At 36.8% G+C, this 21,548-nt stretch overlaps 1 protein-coding gene across 3 annotated transcripts in view; it reads left to right on the forward strand.

Annotated features, from left to right (window-relative positions):
- IMMP2L (inner mitochondrial membrane peptidase subunit 2) overlaps positions 1 to 21,548 on the forward strand; it is a 922,093-nt gene that overhangs the window by 248,066 nt on the left and 652,479 nt on the right. The window contains exon 5 of one of the 3 annotated variants that reach the window (XM_032643759.1): positions 11,206 to 11,309. The exons of the other annotated variants lie outside the window; for them this stretch is intronic. Within the exon in view, the coding sequence (XP_032499650.1) occupies positions 11,206 to 11,215 (10 nt within the window). The 3' untranslated portion in view covers positions 11,216 to 11,309. Of the gene's footprint in view, positions 1 to 11,205; positions 11,310 to 21,548 lie in introns of those variants that run through there. 3 annotated transcript variants of the gene reach the window in all.

Consider the following 21,548-nt stretch of genomic DNA (forward strand, 5'->3'; position numbering starts at 1 on the left):
TTCTTAGACTATGAATATAGGACAAGTGGGGATTATTTCACTTTATTGTACCTTTAGTTCTAGTTTCTCTCACTAGAATAGAGAACTACTCTTCCATTCCCTGAGTGTCATCTTCTCTAATCAATCCTCCACTCCTCTGGCAGTTATCTTTCTAGAATGCAAATCAGATCTGACAGTGCTATATAAGGCCCTAAAACACCATCTGATAAGCTGTAGGAGATGCAGAATCATACTCTGCTCACTGTAACCAGTCCAGCCTTTTTTTCCAGTTTACCCCTCTCCCCGCCCCCAACTCGTCAGTTGATATTCCAACCACATAAAATTCTGCCACTTTCCAGGCATGCTTTGTCGTGTCTGTATGCCTCTTCACGTGCTGTATTTCTGACATGGAATACCCTTTTCTTCCTGTATTCTGACCAAGCTCTAATTTTCTTCCAAGTGTCACTTCTTTCCTGAAGCCTTCATTGACTTATCTGTTGGTCGTGGTTCTCTCTTCTCTGTGCCTGGTACACATACATAGCCTAGTTCCTGTTACACTGTATTTTGTTTCTTTCCTCAAAGTAGAGGAAAAACTCCTGTAGTTGATTTTGCATATTTAACTCCAGCATTGGATGCAAAATCAGGTTCAATAAACACAGTAAATACTTGTTGAATATTGAGAAAGCTAAGATAGAATGAAAACAGCATTTTGAGTATTTCTGTGCTACTTGGTTTTCTTTACATTTCTTAATTTGCCATTTAACTTTGTATATGGTTGAAGAAGGATAAAATGGTCATACTTTATTTAACCATTAGTGTTTGGTTTCATGCCAGCTGGGGCAATTATCTCTCAGCTCCACGCCTGCCCTATTACACTCCACTGCAGCAAGTTTTCTGTCAGGTACAGCCAAAGGAAGCTAATGGTGAAAGATGGGAGGGCGGGGGGAAAGAGCAGTTGTTTATTTCCTTTTATTGGACCACCGTACTTCAGCATGCAGCAGGAGTAGATGATGGCTGATGGTGGCCACAGGTGGCTGGACGTTTCACTAGCGCTGGGGTTGGTTTCATGAGCATCTCTGTCTGTACTGCTGTAGAGTAGTACGGACTCCACTGAACAAAAACAGAGCAGTCCCAGTGGCCGCTGTGGCAGTGTTTCCAGAAGTTGAACAATGATCGTAGGCTTGTGGGCCCCAGCCCAGCATAGTAGAACCCTGGCTTTGCTTTGCAGCCCTGTTTTTGTTGTATGCCTCTGGTTATGCCCCCTTCTCCTTTCTGTTCTTCTAATCCCTTCAACATCTGCATAATAGATTTCCTGTATTAACTGCCCTATGCTTGAACTACCTAGAATACTTCCATTCTAGTGGATAATAACCAGGAGTGGTCTCAGAAAACAGATTTCAAGGATGAGAATTTACTTATCTGAACTGACTGGGATTGAACACAGTAGGGTCTTATTGCCAGTGGAGAAGTGCCCTGACATGCACTTTTAGTTACTTAAATTATCAGCTTTCTTACTGAAAGTGAAGTGTTCTCTAAAGTCAAAGCTTTGCGAAATCAAATGGAAGTTGTAATTGACTATTATGGTGGGAATAATGGCTTCTAGGACTCTTGGGTGGGTTAGCTGCTTTTGACTGCACAGAAAAATTTTAGCAAGGAAATGATGCGTTTAGGGCTTTAAACTCTCAATTCAGGTGTAGTGAGAGAAACAGAGAGCTCCATGATGGATTGTCCTGTCTTTTACTGTTGCAGTTCTGATGAAGCTGAAAATAAGACCCCAAATTTGACCCTGAAAGTTGTAGAATCACACATTAAGTTGAATTCATAGCCTCCCAAGCTTTTTGATGTAAAAGATAAGAATTGATCAGGGAGACGTGGGATCATGAGAATTGAAATGAATATACTTAGGTAAACTTAGATGAATCTGAGAATTTTAAACCTCAGTTCTCTCTGTGCTTCATTTGCAATTTCACCTATGCTTTATTGTGGAACCAGCCCCTCCTTATTTCCCTGAGGGGGTTAATTTTTCCCAGCTTGAAGACCGTATAATGGCCTCAACCTTGCTAGGAAAAAATCTAGGGAGAAGAGTGGATGTATCTTGTGTGACTCACAAATAATCCCTTTGTTGAGACATTGGTGAAGGGAGCATTCATATCCTGGAAGAATTGTGGGATGCCTATGCTCTGATTGCCTTGGAATATGTTATGTGCCACTACTGAAATGTGCTCTCTCATTTAAATGGAATCATGGCATCCTGGAGTGACAGAGGCTGGGCATCTAGGTGTAACTGCCAGAGGCGTACAGTTACTCTAATGGGCAGAAGAGCCAGGGTGACAGTCAGAATTTTGTGACCCCAATGTTGTTATCATTGGTGGTGGCTAAACCATTAAAGTACAGCCTTTAGGGTACAGAAACTTTTGGGTCACGCGAGCAGAAACCTGATTTCATTCACCATCCTGGCCTCTCACTACGTTTCCAGACCTGAGCCAGTTCACAAGTCCACAGCCCTTAAATAAAGTGGGAGAGCTAGATCCCTTTGAGGATAAACTGTTGCTATTGCTATATATACTGAAAATCTTCCTTTAGGTTCTCCCTAGGGGGGGTCTCAGTTATTTACCAGAGTGACTGAACATTATGGAAAGGGAACCTCTCAGCTCTTTTAAGGATTACTAGACCTGGCCCTTACTTGATACTAATCTTTTGAGGGAACCAAAACACTACCATCGTTCTTGGAAAAATGAGACCTTATGGTGAGCAAATGATGGATTTATTTCGCTTCCTCCCTCCCTCCTTCTCTAGATTGAGTTTATCTCACTGTAGTTCCAGGGAGACTGTGTATCTACCTTAGGATCATTGACCTAGTTCTTCAGTGTTTACCCTGAGGAACATCCACATTGTCTCTGAGTCATGGAATGAGGGATATTATGGAAGGGGGCCAAGCGAAAAGCCCTGGAAGTGTTGTCTCATCCAGGAGAGTAATCAAAAAATAATAACTGTATCACAGGAATTGCAGAGATTAGAGCCACCGTGAAATACTCAAGAAATGCAAAAGTAGAGATTTTTATCACATGCTCATTTTACTCACCTTGGCTTGTGCCAAAGGAGAGCAGACCTTGGAAGCTGTTTTATTATAAGCTGAATCAGGCTGTGGTTCCAATTGCAACTGCTCTTCCAGGTGTGATGTTTTTACTAGAGCCAGTCATCCTGGTCTCTGGTCTTCGGTATAGTACAGCTATTGATCTTGCAAATCCTTTCCCCCACCCACATCAATCAGCCAGGATTACAAGAAGCTGTTTACACTCACCTGGCATAGAAAGCAGTATACTTTACTGTCAGGGTTATGTAAAATCTGCTATTGTGATCTAGTATACCTTGAAGTTATTTTTTAAATGGCCAAGTAAGGGTAAAAAAAAAAAAATTCATACTTTTCCCATTATTACTGTAAAATTTTAAACCAAAGAGCGTTTCTTAGAACCAATAAAGGGTGGAAGAGGAAGGTATGAATTAGTGCTTAAAGCAGTATTTATTGGATTGACTTCAGCTAGGATGATTTTTCTTCCAGAATTAAAAAGTAGAGCAAAACTAAACAAAAGCAAAATGTTAACACGAAGTGTAATTTTAAGCTCCAGAATCTCTTGTCTTCTTACCCTTTCCCTCACCTTACCTTTTTAGACTAAAAATCAGAGGTGGTTAACAGTTTTTTTTGTTTGTTTGTTTTTGTTCAGTGGACTCCTTTGCAATCTGGTGAAGTCTGGATGTCACAGAATGTTTTCAAATGCACAAAATAGCTTGCATAGGATTATAAAGCAAGTCACTTAGTTGAAATATAGTCAACAAAATATTTTAAAATCTCCAGTACAGTAACACATGTATAGTAATAATAAGTAAAAATTAGTATTACTTCTAATAAGTATTTTAATGTTGGAGTTACTGATGAGTAAAACAATATGTCAAATTATCTGTCAAATTACCTGTGATTACTGGTCACAGGTACTCTAATATTACTGTCATTTATTGTCTGCATTCTTAATAGAGGGCAGTTTAAACCTTTAGTCAGATGTGAGTGAAAATAAATGTATGGTCTCTTTTCCATCCAAATACATGCACCATCCCTTCACCCTCCGCTCCCCAAGTCCTTCTATTGAACTTTTTGGTGGATGAGGGAGGGGTACATGAATCTCACTTAAATCTGTTTAGAGCAGAAGCTGTTTATGTAACACAATGGCCCTGAAAAAAGGAATATTTATTATCTTTTGAATGTATTTGCTTAATCATATATTTTACCACAATGCTGTATTTACTGTATGGAGAAATAAAATACTCTAACATAATGGAAAGTGGAGACCAGAATGAGTCAATGTGAATAAGTAGTAATTCTTTGGTCAGTGAGTTACCACATAGTAAATTAACTCCTCTAATATACTAGATGGTGCCTCATGGACCTTTTGAAGTAAAACTATTTCAAGATTACGCTGTTTTCCTCCATTTTTGTCAACTGGTTCAAGCCCATTTACTTAATGCTCAACTAGACTGCATAATATCTAAAATTTTTGTTTATTTCTGAAAGATTGAGTTTCTGCAATAACCTGCACTAATTGATTGGTGTGAAATTCTTACTAGAGTATTTACAAAAGTATTACTTTTTATACATTTGTCAGCTCACTCAAATAAAACTGCACATAATGAAAACAATTGCATCTTTGACCACTATATCTACAAAATAATTTCTGTATTTTCTTCTTCCTTCTCCACATTTTCAGTCCCAAATTATGACAATTTCACTAGCACTTGAAAAATTATTATGTTTATTGGATTATTTGCAGGTGGGGCTCTGGGCTTTGGTCTACAAATCAGTGGTTAATTTAATGATGCACTAGTTTATATTTAGCAAAATGAAGCATAACAAGCTCAGCTGAAAAAATGATTCTTGTTTTAACCAGTGATCTTCACACAGCTGTTTAAATACCATATTGTACTTGTTTTTTGCCTCTTTCCTTATTTAGGATGGCACATGGTACTTGTGTAATCTTTGCTTATTTTAAGCCGGCATAAAAGAATGGCTCTCAGCAAACCGGAGGCAATTTGCAAAACTAAGGGATATTCTTATGAATTCAGGCCAAGTTAAATTATTATTGAAGAATACATCTTTTCTCCCCCAAATTTTTCCTGAGACTTTTTTTCATTATAATGTTATGTTTCAAAGTTTATGACAGAGGTACATTATTTCATTTGTTCCATATAATTTTCTTTCTTCTGTATAATGATACCATTAAAGTAAGATTGGCCTGGAAAAGTCAGATGTTTTAAAACTGTAGTAGTTCCTTTCTGTGTTATCAATATTATAATATTTTTCTACCTAGAAAAGATTGTGGCTCTTTGTATACAGATGGAAATGCTGACTTAAAATATAACCAATAGATGGAAATTTAAAATAATTTTCTATGACTTTTTTTTCACTGCTTCCTCATCTTCACTGCCTGTCTGATCCAGCCCCCAGCTACTACACCACCAATAACAATCAGTTCCTTTCCTTTTACATTTGTTATCAGGTGTACCAAATAAAACTTTCTCGTACGATTTCATGATTTTATTCACCCTTATATTTACGTAAGTTCCATTTTTTCATGAAATGTACTGTAAATATTATCAGATGGTACCATTTTATCACAATACCTTTGTGAAGTAGGACATTGTGCCATGTGTAGATCTTATATCTCCTTTTTTTTGTGGAACTCTTTGCTGTCTATTTACTAACAAGCATATGATCTTGTAGACAATGATCACAATTGAGATTGGAAAGGTAAGGAATAGAGATGCAGGAACATACTTATAACTTCAAAGACTATGTTGAAGTACACCAGTGTAATTGTTCTACTTAGTAAAACAACTCAGTCTGCCTCTCTACTTCCTGGAATGTGTGGTGTTGCTTAAAATGCTCAAGTATATTCTGTAAATTTATTCTGGATTCTCTGGATATCAGACCTGATTTTGGCTGATTGTACTCTTTTTTATTAGGTAGAATTGTTATGTTTTTGTCTTATTACTAGATTTACATCTAACAGTTAGGAGCACTGTCCTAGGAACTGTTATACCAAGAAAAGTCGTACTGCTATGGGTTTTTAAAGGAAGTTAGAAATGCAATGAGAACATATAGGAAACAGCTATAAGTAAGAAAAATAAATCTGTCAAAGAGTAAATATATGCTGTGTAAATTATGACTACGGGTAAAACTTAAGAAAAACTTGTGACTTGATAGTTATTTTTTTGAATTAATAAACAATATTATAGGTATAGTTACATTTTATAGTAATACATTAAATTTTCATACAGAATTAAACTTTATGTACTGTATATAGCACGTAGAATTTGGGAAACTGAGTATTACTCTGGGACCATCTATATTTTGACCTGCTGTGAGGTAGATAATCAAAGCTTTTCGTAAGTGTTTTTTTATAATTGAATATAGCGTATATGATCATGTTTTGGACAAAATTCAGGACTAAAATACTGAAGTGAAATTAGAAAGAATGGAACCAAAAATCAAAACTCAGTGACTTGAACGTAATGGTAAATGCTAATAAAATAAGAATAAAAAACCAAATGGTAACATTTATGATACAGCTCTCAGCCAAATAAGCAAATGTTTAAAAAAATTAAAATCTCTAAATTGTGAGCTACATTGATAAAAGACTATTTAGGGTTAAAAATTAGAATAAGGTGGGGGCTTCCCTGGTGGCGCAGTGGTTGAGAGTCTGCCTGCCGATGCAGGGGACACGGGTTCATGACCCGGTCCAGGAAGATCCCACATGCCGCGGAGCGGCTGGTCCCGTGAGCCATGGCCACTGAGCCTGCGTGTCCGGAGCCTGTGCTCCGCAACAGGAGAGGCCACAACAGTGAGAGGCCCGCGTACCGCAAAAAAAAAAAAAAAATTAGAATAAGGTATTAAGTTTTTGTAACATAATTTAATATGATGGTATATGCTATTTCTTTTCCTTTTTTGAGTTTTCCATCTTATTCACATATGAAAAATGGGCTGAAATGATAAACTAAGAACTAAATGAAATTTAAAAAATGCTCTTACAGTTAATCAGATTTTTAAATATCAGAAAAGCTCTTTTAATAATGAGCAATCAATTCCATAAGCATACATTTTAAAAGTATAATGCTAATATATACTGATAATTCATACAGTTTTCCCCTCCATTTTGCTGAGGGTAGCAGGCTGTTAATCCTATTAACTTCTTCATTTTCACTGATTCAGCCTGAGGGTTAAAAGTTAGGAGACATCAGCAAATTGATAGAGTAACTTGGTCAAGAGCTTGATCATTACTCCCTGAAATAAAAGACAGGTAGCATTCAACATCCAAATGTGACTGTTGTTTAGAGCATAGTTCAAAGAAATAGCCAGCTGTTTGTGAGTTCCACTTAAGATAAAAGACACGTAGCAAAAGGGTGATAGGCCGTATCTCATTTGGCTTTTTCTTTCTAGATGCTGTCATGAGATTGTAGATTCTGATCTTAACAAGCCACCTTGAAACTAGTAATAAACTTTGGCAGTTTATTGTGCTTTGTCCAGTTCCCCAAAATTCACATCAAAATCCCTTTACACAACTGAGAATAATTGGCTCTATTTTTATCAAGCTCAACAAACGGCAAAAGTGCTAGATAACAGTTGTCATTTCATTCAATAAACATATGTTGGTAGCCTATTATGTGCTAGGTACTCTGATAGGAATACAGAGATGAATAACCCTTGAATTTTGCCCTCAAGGAGTAAGCAGATAATGGGGAAAACACACGCATGCTTGCATGCACGCACACATACAGGCACACACATGTACTCTGTACAGGGTACAGTGCTGGGTTTTGAAGCCTGTGTAGGTCAGCATGTGGAAGAGAGGGGAAGGGGACCTATGTGCCATCATGTGAACAGGTGGAAGAAATATTAAAGAATTTTAAGTAGAAGAGTAATACTAATTTGTGAGCTGATACATTCTGTGAAGATCGAGTAATATATTTGAAACTGAAATTACCTCTGAAAATTCTAGATAAATTGATATAACCATGTTCCAGTCCCTTTGACAGTGTGTCTACAAAGATGAATGAAGTACATTTCTTGCCTTCTCCCAACTCACTGTTGAATTGGGGGAGACAGATAATGCAAAACGAACCACAGTTCAATGTGGTAAGTGCTGCAGTAATGTTAGAAACAAAGTGCTAAGGAAAAAGTTCTAGGTGATTAACTTTTTCTTTTTATAAATTTGCTTCTCTTAATGGATATTTTTAATGTGTTCTCATCTTTGAAAATCAACTTTGTTGAGGTAAAATTATATAAAATACAACATACCCTTTTAAAAAAGAGGTGAAAAATATGTAGGGACATTTTTCCTGGTGAAGAATGGATGATGTAATCTTATTCTTTGTAAGGAAAAGATTCGAATTTGTTAAGGCCCAAATTTGGCTTCCTGTGTTTAGATTTTTATCACAGTGAAAGTAGGCCTATATTTCAGAAACAGGCCTTTTGCTTAGAAGGTAGTTTGGGGGCATCAAACTGAGGGACAGTTTTTAGCAAGAATAGCAATCTCTGTAGTTTTGACTGGGAGGGATAAAAGAAAAAGCTCTAATTTTTATGCTAGTTTTAAAACAGTGAAGGGAAGAATACTTTTAAAAGATATCAATTATGAAAAGACATTAGTTCTAAGAGTATCAAGGGAATCAACAATAAAACACTTTTAGGTTTCTCCAGTTAATCAGTTAGGCTGAAGATTAGATGTATTATTTGTCCATTATATACCTCTTTATGTATGAGACCCCAATAACTGAGTTATTACATTCTGAAGATTGGCTTGGCCACATTATTTTATCAGAAGAGCCCATCATTACAGCACCTCAGTCAGTAACCTCTTTTCTGAATTAAAGGAAAAAAAACAGTGTCCATCCCAGTATCATCAATATGATTCCCTATACAAAAATGAAAAGCTTTTAAGTGTTTCTGAAAATGGATTGATGCTGATACCAGATAAAGTGAGATCTGTGCTAGATTTTTAAATAATTTTTTCTTATTAAACTTATAGGTGTTCACTTTGGAAAACTTAGAAATATAAAATAGAATGAAGAAGAAAAAGAAAAAGTAGTCATTACACACATTTTGATCTAAGTCAGTTTTATTTGAATAAGGACAGCATGGGCTTCCCTGGTGGCGCAGTTGTTGAGAGTCCGCCTGCAGATGCAGGGGACATGGGTTCGTGCCCCGGTCCGGGAAGATCCCACATGCCGCAGAGCGGCTGGGCCCGTGAGCCATGGCCGCTGAGCCTGCGCGTCCAGAGCCTGTGCTCCGCAACGGGAGAGGCCACAACAGTGAGAGGCCCGCGTACTGCAAAAAAAATGAATAAATAAATAAAAACAAATAAATAAATAAATAAGGACAGCAAAGTAATCCTTGAAAATTTGGCATACTATTTTATTGTACATTTCATGATATTTAGAGATCTATATATGCCTGAAATTTTTGATACTTTTTAGAAGGTATCTAAATCTTTCCTGCCCTACTCTTTCTTTCACCACTTTTCCTAGGAAACTGCTTCTTTAATTCTCAACTACTTTTTGTGTAAAACATTGCAGAGAGAGACCAATGGAATGGAGACCTCATCTAGTGTAGTGACAGTCTCAGAAGGAGACTGTTGTTTCAAGGACCAAGTTCTGGGATTCATTTCTCAGCTTTGCAGGTGCTGAAGGTTGATTCTTCAGTGTCTAGAGGTTCATCAGTCTTTCTGGGCTAGACCCACCAAAGAAATGAATAAACCTGTATTTATTAATTAATTTTTTATTAATTTGCCATTCTAGTTTAGCCCTAAGGAAGTGGATTTTTTTGAAGCCCTGAAACCTATTGATGCTGTTCTAAGTTGTTGCCAAAATGCCAGTTCTTTTCCAATAATCTGGCCCTCTCCCTTGCTTAATTCATACTCTGATTTTTCCATAGCCAACTTCCCACTCTCCCCCCACCACCTCGCCACCCTCCAGAGACCCCATTTCATAGCAAAACAGAAGAAAACAACCTCCCAAAGCAGAACAATTTTTTTTTTCTACATTCTTATAATTGTCATGGAGTTCTCCTGTTCTACTTCCTTTCACAATTAACATCTACAATCTGGAGCCACCTTCCTCATCAGAAGACTCTTTCTTTCTTAGACAGTCATACTTTCAAATTCTAATTTCTGGGGCTTTCCTTTTATAGATGTCATGTAGATCATTGTTCTTGGAGCACACGTTTTAAAAAATTTTTTATTTAAGGAGAACAGGAAGGGTCATGTTTAAGCTTTCTTATTTATATGTTCCTTCTATCATGCTTTATGTGTGCGTTATTTTGATTTTGGATCTTGATGTCCAGATAGTTTAACCTCCTGTTTCTTGACTTTTTCAGAAAATATACATATATATTATATATATAATTGTAATATATTGAATAAGATGTGTATTTAAAATTTATACATAAATATATATTTATGTACACATATGTGTATATATGTATATGTGTGTATGTATATAAATGTATATACATTTTGACTCACAATATTTATACAAATGGCTGAACATTACATTTTGATTCTTTACAATTAATTCTCAGAGCATTAATTTCATTTTCGTTTGTGGCACAACATTTACTGTTTTTCTCTTTCTCCACCCTACCACCACTAGTATGTTTTTGCTTTGGAAAAAGCTATCTTCATAAATACTATGGCATTTATTTTCTGTAATAGCTTTATCTGCACATTTTACTTGAACATTGCTTTCTCATCACATGACAGAAATGGCAAGGTTAGCATTTCAGGAGAGCTTCCCTTCTGTTAACAATATCTTCATCCTCTCATTAGTTTAATTCATGGTACTAACCGAGACAAACTTTGGCCATTAAATCCTTTTAGGCAGCACAGTTTCCCAAAGGTCATTCTTTGTTTTTGAATAATAAGTTTCTTCAACTCATTTTAGTGTATGAAGTTAATACTATATGGGAATTCATTTCCTTTCTGATGCAATAAACTTTCCATAAATGTGTGAGGTTAACTTCTAAGTTTTTTCTTCTCTTATATAGCTGATGGTTAGAGTATCCAATAGAATATTTTGTTCTCTCCAACTAAAGCTCTTTTTTTTTTGTGGGGGTAGGATTGTGGTTTTGATAGTTGTTCCTGTAACTCTGTTTCTTCTATCACAACTTTTTCTTTTATTGTGCAGGAAAGGATGAGGTCTCTCCAAAAAGCATTTATGAAATCCCTGAAGAATCCTTGTGAAGGCGCTGAGATTGATTTTTCTGTTTCTTTTAAAAAAAATAAATACTCAAATTTGAGAAGTTCATATCTTCAGGAAGCTTAATATTCAAAAACTGTCATTCAGTTCTGAGGAACTGCCTGTTATGCCATTATTATTTCTGACAAATAGATCAGGTACGGTTCCAAAGAACAGGAGAATCAAATATAAGTTACTTCTTCCCCAGATTAGAAGGGAGTCTCACAGAATAAAATACAGGATATTCTAACTTTGCATAGTCATGATCATAGAATTGAAATCCCCAAGCACTTTCTAGCGATAAGGAGAGGCATTGCAGAAATAAATAGATACTGGCTGCTTCCAAACAGCGAGTGTATATAAGTACATTAAAAAAATTTGCTTTATGAGGCTGAGCTTTTTAATTTATTCAGCCAAAGATCCATTGCTCTGATTTTTAAGTAATTTTCTGTTGAAGGAAGGACTGAGAACATATTTATACTTCAAGAGTTGCTAATGTTTACTGAACTAATTTGTAAATAGTAAATGTTTTAATTTTTCAGATTCCTGTACTTTGCTTAGTGGGGAAAAAGGCAGTACTTTGAGGATGCTTAGTGAGGAGCAGAGCAGGGCAATCAAAGGCAGAAGATGTTACTTAGAAATGCACTTGGGTTTTAAAAGTTTGTATCTGGTTTCATATTTTGAAAATTGTTTGAAAGGTTGAATTGTTTCAAATTTCCAAAAGATATTTATATAAGGCCATTTTTTGCTTTCTAGAACCAAGGGTGGGGGGCAAAGAAGGCAGTATAATCAGCTCTCTTAAGGCTCGTATGATATGATTGGGTTTGAGGAGTGAATTTAGTGAATACTCTCTTTGGGGTTTAGGTCACTGAAGTCAAGTGAAAAGCTAGGGGTGTTGCAGCCCAATAATTATCTCGTAAGTGAGTCACACTGAGGAAGTTCTCTTTAAAATCTCTTCTATGTCGTGCCCTTTCCTGATATAGCAATATTTTTCGTTATGACTGGAACTAGAAGTAATCAAATAAAAGGTGCTAAGCAGTAAAGATTTGGGCAGTTGTCATAATCTCCATCAGAGAAGCCAAAGAGAAAAAAAGAAAACAGTCTTTATTTCACTGCTTCTTTTTAGTGTGATGACTAAGCACATAAACATGTGTAACCTTGGTTAGATATTGAACATGGCTGTGCCTCAGTTTCCTCATTTTATAAATGAGGACAGTATAAGACCTCTTAGGGTATCGTCAGGACTGAATGAGCATATATACGTATGGCTTTTTAAGGAGGTGATATTTAATAAATTGAGAGCTGACGACAAACAGAACAAAACAAAACAAAACAAAAAAGCCCAGAAACAATGTTCGTGGAGATATGGAGGCAAGAGCATTCGCGTGAAGAGTTTCTAATGTGTTCAGAAACAAAAAGAAGACTCGTGATGCAAATGGGTGGCAGCCTGGCATGAGCAGTATGAGGTACGAATGGGAAGCTGGATGGATCTGGTGTTGTAAGGCTCTGCGAGCCTGGATAAAGAATTAGGATATCATTTTCCATGCAGCAGGGAACTCTTGGAAGGTTTTTAAGTAGAAGACTGGCACATTTTTATAACTATTTTGATTAAGGCCTACAATAATCAAGACAGTGAGGTTTAATGGTGGAGGGATAGACACATAAGTAAAATAGCACTGAATATTGTCCCAAAAAGTATACCTGCACAGAATTTTGACACACTGAATTTGACAAAGGGGCAAAAAGCAATTCAATGGGGGAAAGGATAACCATTTCAACAAATGGTGCTAGAGCCATTGGGCATTCACAGGTAAAATAATGAAATTGACCTAAAACTCACACCTTATTAAAACAATTAACTCCAAAAGGATCATTTGCACTTAACTGCAAAAGTATAAGAATTTTACAAACAAAAAAATAACAGGATGAGATCCTCAGGATCTAGGGCTATGCAAAGAGTTCCTAGACTTCATTACCAAAAAACAATCCATAGAAGGAGAAGTCAATAAACTTGACCTAATTTGTTCTGTGAAAGACCTGTGTTAAGAGAATGAAAAGATAAGCTACAGACTGGGAGAAAATATTTGCAAGCCACATATCCGACAAAAAAACTAGTGTCTAAAATATGTAAATAACTCTCAAAATTTAGCTGTATAAACAGTCCAATTAGAAAATGGGCAAAAGACATGAAGAAACACTTCATCAGAGAGGATGTACACATGGCAAATAAATACACGAAAAGAGCTGCCTTTCTCTAATGGCATTATTAGCCACTAGAGAAAAGTAAATTAAAGCCGTGGTAAGTTAATACTGCACACCTACCAGAATGACTAAAATAAGAAAGTGCAACACCAAATGCTGCTGAGGATGTGAGGAAAATGCATCACTCATACATTGCTGTGGGGGGGAAATGTAAAATGGTGCAGCCACACTGGAAAACAGTGTGGTGGTTTCTTTTAAGTCTAAACATCAGTTACTGTATGACCCAGCAAAAGCACTCTTAGGCATTTATCCTAGGGAAAATGGCAACCTACACAAAAACCTGTACATGAATATTCATAGTTGAACCTGTACTTGAATGTTCAACTTATATTCACACGAAAACCTGTATATGAATGTTCTAGCCCAAAGTGGAAATATTCCAGATGTTCTTCGAAGTTGATTTGTTACACTGTGACACATACGTCCTGTGGAATCCTACTCAGCAACAAAAAGGAATGATACATGGAACAACTTGGCTGAATCTCTAGGCAGTTATTCTAAGTGAAAGAAACCAATCCCCAAAGGTCACATATGAATGACTCCATTTATATAACATTCTTGAAATGACACAGTTATGAAATAGAGAACATTAATGGTTGCCAGGGTTCAGGACCAGGGGTTGGGTGTGGGAAGAGGACGGAGGTGATTGTGTCTATGAAAGGAAGACAGGAGGGATCCTTGTGGTGATGGAATCCCCCTATATCTTGACTGTTATCAATGTAGCATCCTGGTTGTGAATTTGTGCTGTAGTTTTGCAAGACGTTATCACTGAGAGAAACTGGATAAGAGGGTATGTGGCATCTGTTTGTATTATTTCTTACAACTGCATATGAATCTACAATTAACTCAAAATAACAAGTTTAATTACAGAAAAGCCCAATTATTTTAGCAGATCAGTAGAGAATATATGGCCTCCAGCCCTAGTTTTTCTGATTTAACTGGTCAGGAGTGGTATCTGTGTCTTGTACTTTTAGGAAGACGTTCAGGTGGTTCTGTTGTGCAGACAAGATTGAGGAGCTCTGCAAAGCTGCACACAGATCCCTCTGGGCTTTACATGCAGGATGTTACTCATGCCTTCTTTAGGCTGTGATACTTGTTGCAGGCATTCGACTCTGCATGTCTGTGACCTGATCCTGGGGGACCAGTGTCACTTTCTCAGCTGAGACCACCAACTGAGAACGTTTGAGATCTATATATCTATACATATCTTAATATTTTCCTCTTCAAAGTACATTTTACTCTGTTTCTTTCCAAGGTCCATTCAGCTTTTATTTCAGACACCTGTTGAAATAATTTCATAACTTGTAGTTACTGTAATTTTGTCAGCAAGGATGCAGGAACTGCTTATTCATGCTTGCATGTTACTGTTTGGCCTTTTGTCCCCCCTTCTCTTGCATATGGGCCCTGGCTGGGCAATAAAATCCTGTGTGTAAACACAACACGTGCAAGTCTTTTTGCATGGCAGTTGCAGGAATCTATTTAAAAACAACAACAGCAGTATTTAATTCACATATGAGGTTCCTCTTTTAAGTGCCTGCTGCTTATGATCAGAAACCATAGTAAACTGTTACTTCATAAGTTTTATACTTTATTTTCCATGAGAACTTCTTTCTTTTGTCTTTTTACAGTAGAGAAGCATGCATTTTTTCCCCTTTGCTTCAGCTACACTTTTAAAGAATACTCTGGCAAAACCCCACTGGTAATAGGTTTGTATTTGCTCCTGGAAATTCTAATCTCTTGTTTAATTATATATTGACCACTTAATTCTGTGTTGCATTTTGAAGATTATTTGATGCAGAGTTCAGCAGAATGCTTAACACATAGTAGGTGTTCAGTGATTGTTATTGAATAAGATTAACAATTGTTTAAGTGTTACTGCTGTGTATCAGCCCTGTGGACAGTTCTGTCTTCATGTAGCTTTCGATTTGGTGACGAGATATATAAATAATGAGAATGATTCAAGACTTGTTATACATGGCTCTACCATTTACTTATGATGTGACCTTGAATAGTTAATGAATCTCAGTGTCTTACCTGTAACACTGCGATAATTCTTACTTCATAAAGCTACTGTAAAAACTCAAGGCAGTTGTAAAGCACTCTGTACATCATCTATGCTCCATGAATGGTAATTTCTTTAGGTGACTCTTTTTTTTTTTTTTTTTTTTTTTTTTGCGGTACGCGGGCCTCTCACTGTTGTGGCCTCTCCCGTTGTGGAGCACAGACTCCGGACGCGCAGGCTCAGCGGCCATGGCTCGTGGGCCTAGCCGCTCCGCGACATGTAGGATCTTCCCAGACTGGAGCACGAAACCGCATCCCCTGCATAGGCAGGTGGACTCTCAACCACTGCGCCACCAGGGAAGCCCCCATTTTTTTCTTTCATCATCAGTGCTTTTTAACATCCTTTCTAACGAATCTTTGCTTACTCAAAGGTCATGAACATTTTCTCCTAGAAATTTTATAGTTGTACGTTTTACATTTAGGTCTATTTCGAAGTTAATTTTTGTTCATGTGCACATTTGTGTTATCCAATCCCCTATTGATTGTTACTTAGGTTTACTAGCATAAATAACACTGATGACACACTGTCACATATGGCTCCTTGTGGCTATATGGAAAAGTATCTCTGGCTGGTAAGGCATATATTCAATTCACTAAGTGTATGCAAATTGCTATCTACAATGGTTACACAAGTTTATACTCCCATCAGCACGGTGGGAGAGTTCTTGTTTCCTTTTTTTACTTCTTATGAATAATTATTTTTTCCTTCACTTCTAAACTCAGATTTTATATTATGTTGTTCTCAGCGTGCTTCCTTATGACAATCTGTGACTCTTTTCTAATTCACTTACTCTGATCTTTTGTGGAGGGAAGGGGAAACCAGTACTCTTACCCAGTTCAAATTGTGTCTGAATTATGAGTACATAGGCTAGGAGGGAAGGCCTTAGGTTCTGTAGCATTAGTTCAAGGTTCAGTACCATTAGTTCAGTGCATAGGTGTTGTGATAGGTGTTTTGTCAACTTGACCACTCTTTTATCTCCATTTTCATTCTCATCTTTGGTTCTTATTTTTCATGATGTTGAACTAGTGACCTCAGATAAGTTAGGTATTTCTTTTTTTTTTTTTACATCTTTATTGGAGTATAATTGCTTTACAATGGTGTGTTAGTTTCTGCTTTATAACAAAGTGAATCAGTTATACATATACATATATTCCCATATCTCTTCCCTCTTGCATCTCCCTCCCACCCTCCCTATCCCACCCTTATAGGTGGTCACAAAGCACTGAGCTGATCTCCCTGTGCTATGGGGCTGCTTCCCACTAGCTATCTATTTTACGTTTGGTAGTGTATATATGTCCATGCCACTCTCTCACTTTGTCACAGTTTACCCTTCCCCCTCCCCATATCCTCAAGTCAGTTCTTTAGTAGGTCTGTGTCTTTATTCCTGTCTTACCCCTAGGTTCTTCATGACATTTTTCTCCCCTTAAATTCCATATATATGTGTTAGCATACGGTATTTGTCTTTCTCATTCTGACTAACTTCACTCTGTATGACAGACTCTGGGTCCATCCACCTCATTACAAATAGGTCAATTTCGTTTCTTTTTATGGCTGAGTAATATTCCATTGTATATATGTGCCACATCTTCTTTATCCAGTCATCCGATGATGGACACTTAGGTTGTTTCCATGTCCTGGCTATTGTAAATAGAGCTGCAATGAACATTTTGGTACATGACTCTTTTTGAATTATGGTTTACTCAGGGTATATGCCCAGTAGTGGGATTGCTGGGTCATATGGTAGTTCTATTTGTAGTTTTTTAAGGCACCTCAATACTGCTCTCCATAGTGGCTGTACCAATTCACATTCCCACCAGCAGTGCAAGAGTGTTCCCTTTTCTCCACACCCTCTCCAGCATTTACTGTTTCTAGATTTTTTGATGATGGCCATTCTGACTGGTGTGAGATGATATCTCATTGTAGTTTTGATTTGCATTTCTCTAATGATTAGTGATGTTGAGCATTCTTTCATGTGTTTGTTGGCAGTCTGTATATCTTCTTTGGAGAAATGTCTATTTAGGTCTTCGGCCCATTTTTGGATTGGGTTGTTTGTTTTTTTGTTATTGAGCTGCATGACCTGCTTGTAAATTTTGGAGATTAATCCTTCATCAGTTGCTTCATTTGCAAATATGTTCTCCCATTCTGAGGGTTGTCTTTTGATCTTGTTTATGGTTTCCTTTGCTGTGCAAAAGCTTTGAAGTTTCATTAGGTCCCATTTGTATATATTTGTTTTTATTTCCATTTCTCTAGGAGGTGGGTCAAAAAGGATCTTGCTGTGATTTATGTCATAGAGTGTTCTGCCTATGTTTTCCTCTAAGAGTTTGATAGTTTCTGGCCTTACATTTAGGTCTTTAATCCATTTTGAGCTTATTTTTGTGTATGGTGATAGGGAGTGATCTAATCTCATACTTTTACACATACCTGTCCAGTTTTCCCAGCACCATTTATTGAAGAGGCTGTCCTTTCTCCACTGTACATTCCTGCCTCCTTTATCAAAGATAAGGTGACCATATGTGCGTGGGTTTATCTCGTGGCTTTCTATCCTGTTCCATTGATCTATATTTCTGTTTTTGTGCCAGTACCATACTGTCTTGATTACTGTATCTTTGTAGTAGAGTCTGAAGACAGGGAGCCTGATTCCTCCAGCTCCATTTTTCTTTCTCAAGATTGCTTTGGCTATTCGGGTTCTTTTGTGTTTCCATACAAATTGTGAAATTTTTTGTTCTGGTTCTGTGAAAAATACCAGTGGTAGTTTGATAGGGATTACATTGAATCTGTAGATTGCTTTGGGTAGTAGAGTCATTTTCAGTGTTGATTCTTCCAATCCAAGAATATGGTATATCTCTCCATCTATTTGTATCATCTTTAATTTCTTTCATCAGTGTCTTATAATTTTCTGCATACAGGTCTTTTGTTTCCTTAGGTAGGTTTATTCCTAGATATTTTATTCTTTTTGTTGCAATGGTAAATGGGAGTGTTTTCTTGATTTCACTTTCAGATTTTTCATCATTAGTGTATAGGAATGCCAGAGATTTCTGTGCATTAATTTTGTATCCTGCTACTTTACCAAATATATTGATTAGCTCTTATAGTTTTCTGATGGCATTTTAAGGATTCTCTATGTATAGTATCATGTCATCTGCAAACGGTGACAGCTTTACTTCTTCTTTTCCTATTTGGATTCCTTTTATTTCCTTTTCTTCTCTGATTGCTGTGGCTAAAACTTCCAAAACTGTGTTGAATAAGAGTGGTGAGAGTGGGCAACCTTGTCTTGTTCCTGAAATTAGTGGAAATGCTTTCAGTTTTTCACCATTGAGGACAGTGTTGTCTGTGGGTTTGTCATATATGGCCTTTATTATGTTGAGGAAAGTTCCCTCTATGCCTACTTTCTGGAGGGTTTTTATCATAAATGGGTGTTGAATTTTGTCGAAAGCTTTCTCTGCAACTATTGAGATGACCGTATGGTTTTTCTCCTTCAATTTGTTAATATGGTGTATCACATTGATTGATTTGCGTATATTGAAGAATCCTTGCATTCCTGGGATACACGCCACTTGACCATGGTGTATGATTCTTTTAATGTGCTGTTGGATTCTGTTTGCTAGTATTTTGTTGAGAATTTTTGCATCTGTGTTCATCAGTGATATTGGCCTGTAGTTTTCTTTCTTTGTGACATCCTTGTCTGGTTTTTGGTATCAGGGTGATGGTGGCCTCGTAGAATGAGTTTGGGAGTGTTCCTTCCTCTGCTATATTTTGGAAGAGTTTGAGAAGGATAGGTGTTAGCTCTTCTCTAAATGTTTGATAGAATTCGCCCGTGAAGCCATCTGGTACTGGGCTTTTGTTTGTTGGAAGATTTTCAATCACCATTTCAATTTCAGTGCTTGTGATTGTTCTATTTGTGATTTTCTATTTATTCCTGATCAGTCTTGGCAGGTTGTGCATTTCTAAGAATTTGTCCATTTCTTCCAGGTTGTCCATTTTATTGGCATATAGTTGCTTGTAGTAATCTCTCATGATCTTTTGTATTTCTCCAGTGTCAGTTGTTACTTCTCCTTTTTCATTTCTAATTCTGTTTATTTGAGTCTTGTCCCTTTTTTTCTTGATGAGTCTGGCTAGGGGTTTATCAATTTTGTTTATCTTCTCAAAGAACCAGCTTTTAGTTTTATTGATCTTTGCTTTCGTTTCCTTCATTTCATTTTCATTAATTTCTGATCTGATCTTTATGATATCTTTCCTTCTGCTAACTTTGGGGTTTTTTTGTTCTTCGTTCTCTAATTGCTTTAGGTGCAAGTTTAGGTTGTTTAGTTGAGATGTTTCCTGTTTCTTAAGATAGGATTGTATTGCTGTAAACTTCCCTGTTAGAAGTGCTTTTGCTGCATCACATAGGTTTTGGGTCGTCGTGTCTGCATTGTCATTTGTGTGTAGGTATTTTTTGATTTCCTCTTTGATTTCTTCAGTGATCACTTCGTTATTAAGTAGTGTATTGTTTAGCCTCCATGTGTTTGTATTTTTTATAGATATTTTCCTGTAATTGATATCTAGTCTCATAGCATTGTGGTTGGAAAAGATACTTGATATAATTTCAATTTTCTTAAATTTACCAAGGCTTGATTTGTGACCCAAGATATGATCTATCCTAGAGAATGTTCCATGAGCACTTGAGAAAAATGTATATTCTGTTATTTTTGGATGGAGTGTCCTATAAATATCAATTAAGCCCATCTTGTTTAATGTATCATTTAAAGCTTGTGTTTCCTTATTCATTTTCATTTTGGATGATCTGTCCATGGGTGAAAGTGGGGTGTTAAAGTCCCCTACTATGAATGTGTTACTGTCGATTTCCCCTTTTATGGCTGTTAGTATTTGCCTTATGTACTGAGGTGCTCCTATGTTGGGTGCATAAATATTTACAATTGTTATATCTTCTTCTTGGATCGATCCCTTGATCATTATGTAGTGTCCTTCTTTGTCTCTTGTAGTAGTCTTTATTTTAAAGTCTGTTTTGTCTGATATGAGAATTGCTACTCCAGCTTTCTTTTGGTTTCCATTTGCATGGAATATCTTTTTCCATCCCCTCACTTTCAGTCTGTATGTGTCTCTAGGTCTGAAGTGGGTCTATTGTAGACAGCATATATATGGGTCTTGTTTTTGTAGTCAGTCAGCCGGTCTGTTTCTTTCGGTGGGAGCATTTAACCCATTTACGTTTAAGGTAATTATCGATATGTATGTTCCTATTCCCATTTTCTTAATTGTTTTGGTTTGTTAATTGTAGGTCTTTTCCTTCTCTTGTGTTTCTTGCCTAAAGAAGAACCGTTAGCATTTGTTGTAAAGCTGGTTTGGTGGTGCTGAACTCTCTCAGCTTTTGCTTGTCTGTAAAGGTTTTAATTTCTCCATCAAATCTGAATGAGATCCTTGCTGGTTAGAGTAAACTTGGTTGTAGGTTTTTCTCCTTCATCACTTTCAATATGTCCTGCCAGTCCCTTCTGGCTTGCAGAGTTTCTGCTGAAAAATCAGCTGTTAACCTTATGGGGATTCCCTTGTGTGTTATTTGTTGTTTTTCCATTGCTGCTTTTAATATGTTTTCTTTGTATTTAATTTTTGACAGTTTGATTAATATGTGTCTTGGCGTGTTTCTCCTTGGATTTATTCTTTATGGGACCCTCTGCTTCCTGGACTTGATTAACTATTTCCTTTCCCATATTAGGGAAGTTTTCAACTATAATCTCTTCAAATATTTTCTCAGTCCCTTTCTTTTTCTCTTCTTCTGGAACCCCTGTACTTCTAATGTTGGTATGTTTAATGTTGTCCCAGAGGTCTCTGAGACTGTCCTCAGTTCTTTTCATTCTTTTTTCTTTATTCTGCTCTGCAGTAGTGATTTCCACTCTTTTATCTTCCAGGTCACTTATCTGTTCTTCTGCCTCAGTTATTCTGCTATTGATCCCTTCTAGAGTATTTTTAATTTCATTTA

This window comes from Phocoena sinus, chromosome 9, assembly GCF_008692025.1.
Source record: "Phocoena sinus isolate mPhoSin1 chromosome 9, mPhoSin1.pri, whole genome shotgun sequence".
Classification (NCBI taxonomy): Eukaryota; Metazoa; Chordata; class Mammalia; order Artiodactyla; family Phocoenidae; genus Phocoena; species Phocoena sinus.